Consider the following 10,500-nt stretch of genomic DNA (forward strand, 5'->3'; position numbering starts at 1 on the left):
ACCTGTCTCTCAGTTTCATTGTCTCTAATGGGAACAATAATGGTACCTACCTCATAAAGTTCTTGTGAACTCTAAATAAGTTCACTGTATGAACAGTTCCTGACATAGTGCTTAATAAATGTTAGCTATTGATATTATTAATGTAAGCTCCACGGGGGGGGGGGGGGGGGGCGTGTCGAATTTTAAACTTCTTTTCATCTTCCTCAGAGCATAGCATTCTACACCCGGCAGGCTACAACTGACTGGCGAACGGAAGAATCTTCTCATCCCAGTCTGCGCCGCGGAAGGCATTTGAGTGTAGGATGGCGGTAAGTCGGACCCGAAAGCTCGAGACGCTGAGACGCCGGAGTCTTTTTACGCTTGGACTCAGGGCCCGGAAGTGGCGAGGGCGGGGTTAGCACTGCGGGGTGAAATCGGCTAGCCAGAGAAGATGCTGCTGGACCTGTCGGAGGAGCACAAGGAGCACCTGGCCTTCCTGCCGCAAGTGGACAGCGCGGGTCAGGGGGCCCGGCGGCGGAGGGTGGTGCTCTGCGGTCTGGGAGGGGATCGGTGGGAGCGCCCGGTGCTAAGGGTCTCCTGGCTTCCGTTGCAGTGGTCGCTGAGTTTGGGCGAATTGCGGTGGAGTTCCTGAGGCGTGGCTCTAACCCCAAGATCTACGAAGGCGCTGCGAGTAAGCAGGGGGGAGGCACAGCGCTGAAAACTGCGCGAAGTGCGTTCTTTGTCCCCCTGGAGGGGAAGGAGTTATTGGGACTCTAAAGGTCTTATTCCCATTGTGGCAGAATAAAAGCAGAAGGGCTCTTCAGTCAGAGTGCAAATCCTGCCCGTCCCCTAAGTATTGTGAGTTTTTAAAAGCCTGTATTAAGTCGATTTCCTGACGTGTTAATGGACATAATACCATCTGCCAGAATACTGTGATGCTTACCTGCATCCAAGTGTGTGGAATAGCTGGGTGAACCATAAATATACAAGTGTTTGGTTATTATTAGTTGTTCAGACATCTACTTTTGCTGAAGGATTTTTACCCCGATGGAGGAGGGACGGTATCTATTATTGTCCCTTCTGCCAGGCGTGAAGTAGCGGCGCACTCAAGAGAAGGACTGTGCGCCTGGTATTGTCTCCACGGGTCTGTTTTTGTAAAGGTTACATGGTGGGAAATACTGAAGGCATTTGGCTGGGAGTGGAGAATGAACCGGAGGCTATTACCAAGTAATTATTTTTTATAATAATTGCAGTGTTTGAAAACATGGAATAATAGATAACATTTACCCTTTAGAGTTTGAATAAAAGAATAAATACCACATAATTTATTTGCTCATTTTTCCTCTTTTTTCAGGAAAACTCAGCGTGAGTAGTGACACTGTCCAACATGGTGTGGAAGGATTAATACACCTCCTCACTGAAAGTTCAAAGCTCATGGTAAGGGCTTTTGTGGACTGTTTTGTATTAGCAGGACCTTAAGGAGGTTCAGTATACTCTACATCAGTCCTGGCAGGATCTGCTCATTTCAGTAATGTTGTTACTGGTTTATAATGGATTTAGTGAAGCCATGCCTAAGCAATCTGACTATAATGTGATCCGCTGGCATGAACACCTCTTGTCAGTATAAATTAGAATTGCCTCTAATTCTGCATGTTATTAAACCATATACTATAGTATGTATCCCAAGAGGAGGGAGAATGAAATGATATAATTTTTTGCATATTAGCAGTATATAGCTTATTGGAGAATTGAGAACATTTTTCCATTTTTTTTTAAGTGTTAGTTTCCCCTTCCTTAATACTAGCTGAGGGATCTTGTACCAGTATTTGTTTCTTCGTGCTCATAATAGAGAAAAATATTTGAAAAATTACAAGTGGCTGCATGGGGCTTAATTTACATATTATCCATTCTACTCTGTCTCAGATTTACCTTTCTGTAAGAATCACGCGTGACCCTTGTTAAGCAGATTCCCGGTTCCTACCTCAAACCTATTGAATCAGGCTTTCCAGAGGAGCAGCTTGAGAATTAATCTTTTCCCAAGGTGCTTCAAGTGATTCTTAAGATCAGGCGAATTTGGGAAACTACAGTAGGGGCTCAACATTTTGATAGTGAATCCTAATGCTGGAAGTGATAAAAGATGCAGTGTGGCTTACTTGAGTTGTTTTCACCCTAACAGTTAGATTATTTGAGTGGTTATGAGCAACTACATAAAAAATTTATTTTATAGATCCCTTTTGTCAGACTTTCTAAAATATTACACTTACAGGTGGTCCACAGCAAATGCCCTGTCCCATAAATCCATGTTCCATTAATTGATATGGGGAACTCATTTTTGCTGCCCTAAGCAATCCTTTCTGGCCCTATCCAGAGCTTTCCTGGCTGCTCCCCTCCTGAGAATAGATCTCTAGCTTCTTGCTCTTCTGTGTAGTCAAACTGAATCTTCTGACAGACCACCTGGTGTGATTGGTCAGCTAACCCAACCTGCCCGGCCCCAAGGACTATAATCTCCTCCACAAAGGCAATGAGCCTGTTTGTTTTGTTAAGCTCTGTCTTCGTAGCACAAGACCTATCCCACAGTAGGATCTCAGAAAATATTTGTTGAAGGGATAAAATACACAAGCCTATGCTATTATAAACAGAAACAAGTCTAGTGACATTAACAAACCTGAAAAAGAAAGGGTGGCATGCAGAAATTGGAAAAGAGCAAGGAAAGTAGAGTTAAAGTGACTGAGGTGAATACAACGAAAGGAAGAGGAGCAAAGAGAAAGACTGTGCTTTCTCTACCTTTTCTCTACCTTTCTATCCCCTCCTCACTTCAATCATCCAATAAGGGAGTAAAAGTAAGGCTGCTGTTGGCAGCTTCCTTATATCCTATTGAGGGTCAGTGCCACTATTAGGATTGGTCCCCAGTAATGCTGAACCATTGGACAGCAAAACTGTGTCTCCATGCCCTTCTCTCCCAGCTCCCTTTCCTGGTCAAATATATGATTTCTTTGTGTCCAGTCAGCATCTGAGTATCCCACTAGGACTTACCCAAACCAGGAGCCCTCATTCTCTCACTAAGCCTTTTTTTTTAAAAAAGACTTTGACACCATTCCACCTATTTCTCCCATCCCACCTCCTACTCCCTGCCTCTGGCAACCACCAATCTGTTCTCAGTATCTATGACCTTGGTGGGTTTTTTGGTTTTGTTTTTTAAGATTTGACATGTAAGAGAGCTCATACAGTATTCCTTTGTCTGACTTAATTCACTTAGCATAATGCCCTTGAGTTCCATCCATGTTGTTGCAAACGGCAAGATTTTATTCTTTCATTTTTTCTTATGGTGGATAATATTCCATTGTGTATATATGCTACAATTTCTTTATCCATTCTTCCATTGATGGACAATGAGTTTGTGTCCTTATCTTAGCTATTGTAAATAGTGATGCAGTGAACATGGTGGCACATGTATCTGTTCAAGTTAGTGTTTTTGTTTTCTTGGATAAATACCCAGAAGTAGAATTGCTGGATCATGTGGCAGTTCGATTTTTAATTTTTTGAGGACCCTCCATACTGTTCTCCATGGTGGCTGCACCAATTTACATTCCCACCAACAGTGCACGAGGGTTCCCTTTTCTCCACATCCTCACCAACACTTACCTCTTGTCTTTCTGATAAGAGCCATTCCAACAGGTGTGAGGTGACATCTCATTGTGATTTTGACTTGCATTTCCCTGATGATTAATGATGTTGAGCATCTTTTCATGTACCTGTTGGCCATCTGTATGTGTTCTTTGGAAAATGTGTATTCAGATCTGCCCATTTTTTAATCGAATTGTTTGGTTTTTTGGCTATTGAATTATATGAGTTCTTCATATTTTTTGGATATGAACCCTTTATCAGATATATAATTTGCAAATATTTTCTCTTATTCAGTAGGTTGCCTTTTTATTTTGTTGATGCTTTCCTTTGCCCTGCAGAAGCTTTTTATTTTTTAATTTTTTTATTATAAATTTATTTATTTATTTTTGGCTGCGTTGGGCCTTCATTGCTGCGCGCGGGCTTTCTCTAGTTGTGGTGAGTGGGGGCTACTCTTCATTGCGGTGTGCGGGCTTCTCATTGCGGTGGCTTCTCTTGTTGCGGAGCACGGGCTCTAGGCACGCAGGCTTCAGTAGTTGTGGCTTGTGGGCTCTAGAGGGCAGGCTCAGTAGTTGTGGCGCACGGGCTTGGTTGCTCTGCAGCATGTGGGGTCTTCCCGGACCAGGGATCGAACCTGTGTCCCCTGCATTGGCAGGCAGATTCTTATTCACTGCGCCACCAGGGAAGCCCCCAGAAGCTTTTTAATTTGAAATAGTCCCACTAGTTTATTTTTGTTTTTGTTGCTTATTTTTATGTATCAGAAACTCGGAATTTAGAATAGTGGGCAAGGGTTGCCTTTTACTAAGGAGTGTTATTTCTTTTATTAGACAGAAAGAATTAAGGGATTTCATATTCTTTTGCATGTATCCAGTATTTCAGCATTTCCTAGACAAAAATAAATTTTGATGTTCTGTTAAACTCGATTCACTTTTAGATTTCTGAGCTGGATTTCCAAGACTCGGTGTTTGTTCTTGGATTCTCTGAGGAACTGAACAAATTGTTGCTTCAGCTTTATCTGGACAACAGAAAAGAGATCAGAACTATCTTGAGTGAACTGGCACCAGACCTTCCCAGTTACCACAGCCTTGAGTGGCGACTAGATGTACAGGTATGACTATTTTTTTTTAAACCTGACATAGAATATAAGATTTATTTTAGGTTTATGTCCTGAGGCTTCTTTTGTTCTTTACCATCTTAACCAAACTCTGGTTTGAAACTTTAGTTTTTTAATGTTCATTTTTAGACCATTTCCCAAATAGTTCATTTTCTTATATTTTTAATGTGTTCACATTGGTTTAATTTGTGAAGTTTATAAGAAATAGGTTATTTGCAAAAGCAGATGGCTATCCATATTTTTAAAGTGGTGCTTAGCTTTTTAAGAACTTTCTGTCTAAATAAAACACATATGTAAAAAAGTACACAGGTCAATATACAGCCCAATGGATTATGTGGTGAAAACACTCATGAAACCAACACTTACCCATGACCAGCACCTCAGAAGCATCCTCCTTGCCTCCTACCAATTACTTCCCCTATCCTCCTTTTCAAAGGTAACTAGCGTCCGGACTCCTGATGCATAGATTACTTTTTCCTGCTCTTTAACTTTCTATACATGGAATGATTCAGTAAATATTCTTCTGTGTCTGCCTTCTTTTTGTGAGATTGAGTTGTTTTTAAAGCCACATAAATAACCAAAAGGGATATTTCAAACTATCACGTGAAGCCCTTTCTCAAGCAGTGACAGATAAGTTAGTTAATAGATGTTTGCTGAATGCCATCCACTCACTAATCAGCTGTAATCAGAGCTGTTCTGAATGCTTTGGGACACAAAAGAAGTGTAAGACACTTTCTCAGCTAGAAAAGATGTTATCTGGTTAGGGATATTAGTGTCCTCAAAATAACTAGTAATTAAAGATAGTTGTGAAATAAGGTTCTGGAGAGGAAAAAAAGAATAGAATTGTATAAATGAAGGTACAGCTGAGTATTTCAAAAAAACTATATAGCTCAGGTAGTTCAGTGTACACTGGCATGATCCAGAAAAGCTTCAAGAAAAGGAAGTGAAATTTCAGAAAAATGAATGGATAGAGAAAACCAGCGTAATATTCTTGACAGAGGAGACAGCATAAGTTGTAAAGGCCCACGTGGATATGGGAATGAACAAATGAATATGTGGGATAGCTCCCTAGTTCCCAAACCTGATTGCACACTGGAATAACCCAGGGAACTTTAAAAATTCTGATGTCTGTGTTCTACCCTAGAGGTTCTGATTTATTGGTGTGGAGTTTGGCCTGGGTATCAGGATTTTTTAAAGCTCCCCTGTCACCCAGGTAATTCTAATGTGCAATAAAGTTTGTAAACTGCTGTAATAGTGGATTCTTCCTCATTTGAATGGCCCAGATAGGTTATAGAAATTCAGTTAGAGTTTAGCAGTTATATCCCAGTGTGTTGAGTGCTTGAATATATATTAACACAGGAGAAAGTATAAATAGATTATAGGCTCCTTGACGGTAAGTGCTGTGTCTTGTTCACTACTGTGTCTCCGACACAATGCCTGACACATAATAGGCATTCAGTACTGAATATAAATAAGGAGAGGTGGTCAGCAGCTTCTTAACCGTGTTATTTATTAAATATTTCTTGTACACCTATCATGTGCCAAGTGGCGTGGCTACAGCAAAGAACTTGGCACAGTTTATGCTCTTGGAGACCTTAGAAGCAGCAGCTCCTGTGGGGCTCACGGGGAGGAAGAGATCACTGTGGTTATGCCTTTTTGTTTACGTCCTCTCATAATGACCAGGTGGAGGAGATTTGGGGATGGTCATGTTCATGAACTTCAGCACTAGTTTATCTTGTATCCCTCTCTTATGTGGAGATAGCATCTGACTTTTGGGTTCCAGTAGCCCTTAGAGGTTCTTTTTTCAGCTTTATTGATTTGCTTTGAGTTTTTCCATTATTAAGACATTTTTAGAAGTTAGAAACTTAGGCAATTGAAATTTCTAAAATTAGACTCAAGAGAGTTCATTTGCCCAGTAAAATGAGTTTAAATTGCTGTGTTACTGCAAGGACTAATACAGTTTAATGTTGAGGGTATATTGAATGAATATTGCCATGTGGTGAGGTGTATTTAAGGGCTGAAAAAGCTACTCAGAGAACTAATGGATTTACTGAGCTCAAGGAAGGAAGGAAAAGAAGTCTTGTCAGATGAAGACCAGATAAATGGCTAGGAAACTAGTAACAGGATATAGAACCTTTCATTTTTGAGTAGCTGACTCATCTCATGGAGACTGGTAGCAAATGGATAGTTACCAGCTAATTATTGTGCCGTTGCTGATGGGAAATAAATGAATCATCATAGGTTAGTTTCTAATAGAAGCATTTCCCATACTCCATAAGTTGCCAGCACTTGTTAAATAGCATCAGTACATTGAATGCATCTGAGACCGGTGCAGGAGCATGTTACCTTTAGGGCTGATCCTTTTAAAGTTGCTGCTGTTATTTTTAGAGGGAGAAGGACAGAATTTCATCCCCATTAAAAAAATAAGTCCATATCAAGAACTTTGTGGAAAGAAAAACTTTGTGGGCTACTGTTCTTTATCCTGTAGTACTGTCATTCAGTACCTTTGAATCACCCTCCCCAAATGACACCCCCCTCCGAGCCCCGTAAGGGTAATTATTATCCTGAATTCCTGAATTTTCTGTTAATCTTTTCTTTATAGTTTTTTTAATATATATATTTTCACTAGACTGTATAGTTTTTAGATTTTCATGTATTCTTCTGCAACTTGCTTTTTTTTTTTTGTCTTTTTTTATTTTTGGTGGTGTTGGGGTCTTCGTTGCTGCACACGGGCTTTCTCTAGTTGCGGCGAGCGGGGTCTACTCTTCGTTGCGGTGCTCAGGCGGCTTCTCTTGTTGTGGAGCATGGGCTCCAGGCACACGGGCTTCAGTAGTTGCGGCATGCGGGCTCAACAGATGTGGCTCATGGGCTTAGTTGCTCCGCGGCATGTGGGATCTTCCCGGACCAGGGCTTGAATCCGTGTCCCCTGCATTGGCAGGTGGATTCTTAACCACTGTGCCACCAGGGAAGCCCTGCAACTTGCTTTTTTGATTGAACGTTTTCTTTTTAGATTTATTCATGACAATTCATGTTGCTGTAGTTCACTTCTTTTTGCTGTCATTTAGTAAGCATTTCACTGTATGAATATTCTCAATTTATCCATTCTGTTGTTAAAGAATATTTGAGATTTGTCTAGTTTCGGACTCTTGGAAGCAAATACTATTATGAATATGTGTATATGTGTAAGAGTTTAAGGTAAATACCTAGGAGTGGAACTGCTGGTCATGTATACGTTTTCCAAAGTGATTCTGTCATCACTCTCACCAGCAGTGGATGAGAGTTTTCATTACCATCACTTTACAGTGCTCCGTATGGACAGGTTTCTAATTCTTGCAAGTCAGATAAACAGTATCTTACGATTTTATTGGCCATTTTACTGATTTGTAATAAAGTTGAACATATTTCCTATGTTTACTTGTGTTACTTCTGCAGAGTGCTTAGATAGGTCTCTGTACAATTTTTTCTTGGTTTTGTGGGGTTTGTATTAAATCAGAGCAGTTCTTCGTACATTCTTTTTTTTTTTTTTTTTTTTTTCGGTACGCGGGCCTCTCACTGCTGTGGCCTCTCCCGTTGCGGAGCACAGGCTCCGGACGCGCAGGCCCAGCGGCCATGGCTCACGGGCCCAGCCGCTCCGCGGCATGTGGGATCTTCCCGGACTGGGGCACAAACCCGTGGCCCCTTCGTACATTCTTGATACTAATTTTTTTTTTTTTTTTTTTGGTTGTATGTGTTACAAAATATCTTTTCTCAGTTTGTGGCTTGTTTTTCTACCATTTTTAGGTATCCTTCGAAGAAATTTTAATGATTGTTCAATGTATCAGTTTTTTTCCTTTATGGTTTTTTTTTGTATCATGTTTAAGAAACCCTTCCATGCTGACTATACATCCTGATTGACTATACATTCTGGTTTCTTTTTTTTTTCCCACAGGTTTTTTTTTTAATATAAACTTATTTTATTTATTTATCTTTGGCTGCCTTGGGTCTTTGTTGCTGCGTGTGGGCTTTCTCTAGTTGTGGCGAGCGGGGACTACTCTTCATTGCGGTGCACGGGCTTCTCATTGCGGTGGCTTCTCTTGTTGCAGAGCACGGGCTCTAGGCGCGCAGGCTTCAGTAGTTGTGGTGCACGGGCTTAGTTGCTCCGCGGCATGTGGGATCTTCCTGGACCAGGGCTCGAACCCGTGTTCCCTGTATTGGCAGGCGGATTCTTAACGACTGCGCCACCAGGGAAGTCCCTCTTTCCAAAGGTTTTAAAGTTTACTTTTCTTTTTGAAGTCTGTGATTCATCTGAAATTAGATTTTTATGTATGGCATAATGTAACTATTATATGTTTAGCATGATTATTAAATAGTCCTTATGCTCTTATTCCATTTAAAATCAAGCTTGCAAGCAGAAGCCTCAGGCAACAGATGAAACCATCAGTGACTATAAAGCTGCACCTTAATCAGAACGGAGATCACAACACCCAAGTGCTGCAGACAGACCCAGCCACCCTGCTTCATTTGGTTCAGCAATTGGAACAAGCCTTGGAAGAAATGAAAACAAACCACTGTAGGAGAGTTGTGCGCAATATCAAGTAGTCCCAAGTTGTTTCCTTCCCTTAGAATCACTTGTGAATTGATGATATGCAGCAGTTACTTTTCAAAATAAATTTTTTAATTGATAGTGATAAATCCATAGAGATTTATTTCATAACATTTCTTTTCCTGTGTGAAGATACTGAGGTCATGATCAAAGGCTAAGTAAATTTCCTTTCCTGGGGCTAAATGTGGTCAGCTTCTTGACAATTAAGATGTATTTTGGGGCTTCCCTGGTGGCGCAGTGGTTGGGAATCCGCCTGCCGATGCAGGGGACATGGGTTCATGCCCCGGTCCGGGAAGATCCCACATGCCGCGGAGCGGCTGGGCCCGTGAGCCATGGCCGCTGAGCCTGCACGTCCGGAGCCTGTGCTCCACAATGGGAGAGGCCACGGCCACGACAGTGAGAGGCCCGCGTACCGCAAAAAAAAAAAAAAAGATGTATTTTGTATTTTAAATGTGTAAATAGGATTGAATCAACTGGAAGTGAATCTATACTGTTCAAATCCTCTGTATATATAAATGACTGTACTTTTTTTGATACTTTTCTGACTACTTAACTTTATTATTTTCCTCCTTATTGGCCTAAATTTGACAGTAAAGTTCACAATGTAATGCTATTACTATTCAGAATATTCCTAGACAGTTTAATGTTTGTGACCTTTAAAAGCACCCCATGATGTTAACAGCCACAGAATAGTTGGAAGTGAATATAAATTTTTTTAATGCTATATTTAGGCAGTTCTTGCATTTTTCTTTGCCTGTGAATATAGTAAGTATTTACCATGTTGCTTAAGTTTAAGTTGCCATGGATAATAAGCTTAAATAGTACTCAAATTTGTGTGAATATATTGCATTTTATTAAGGACTACGTTTTTTCCCTATTATCCAAAGCATCTAAGAGATACACCGTCATTTACATTTATAAACAATGGATGCAGACATAATGTAATCAATTCTTAATTATCTGGATGTAAATTATAGTCACTTTTTATAATTCTGTTCGAATAAAGTATAAAGAGGGCAAAGAGAGGCCATGTTTACTACATTCCAAGCAAATATCCCTTCTTCCTTACAAACTTGATTTTTGTTTTGTTTTGCTTTTTAGTGGGTAACTGTAAGCTGTGAGCCTGAAAAATTCAGATGCTGATGTGTCAGGTCAGCCTCATAGAGTACAGGGACACAGGGAAACTTAAGGAGACACAAGGAGG

General features: G+C 40.6%; 1 protein-coding gene across 1 annotated transcript; it reads left to right on the forward strand.

Annotated features, from left to right (window-relative positions):
* Positions 1–364: 364 nt before the first annotated feature.
* On the forward strand, positions 365–9,377 carry COMMD2 (COMM domain containing 2). The gene is made up of 5 exons (XM_019934337.3): positions 365–497; positions 593–670; positions 1,334–1,416; positions 4,535–4,708; positions 9,095–9,377. Exons 1-5 carry the CDS (start codon positions 431–433, stop codon positions 9,290–9,292), a joined length of 600 nt encoding a protein of 199 aa, XP_019789896.1. The 5' UTR covers positions 365–430; the 3' UTR covers positions 9,293–9,377.
* Positions 9,378–10,500: the final 1,123 nt, after the last annotated feature.

Source organism: Tursiops truncatus, chromosome 4 (genome assembly GCF_011762595.2).
Source record: "Tursiops truncatus isolate mTurTru1 chromosome 4, mTurTru1.mat.Y, whole genome shotgun sequence".
NCBI lineage: Eukaryota > Metazoa > Chordata > Mammalia > Artiodactyla > Delphinidae > Tursiops > Tursiops truncatus.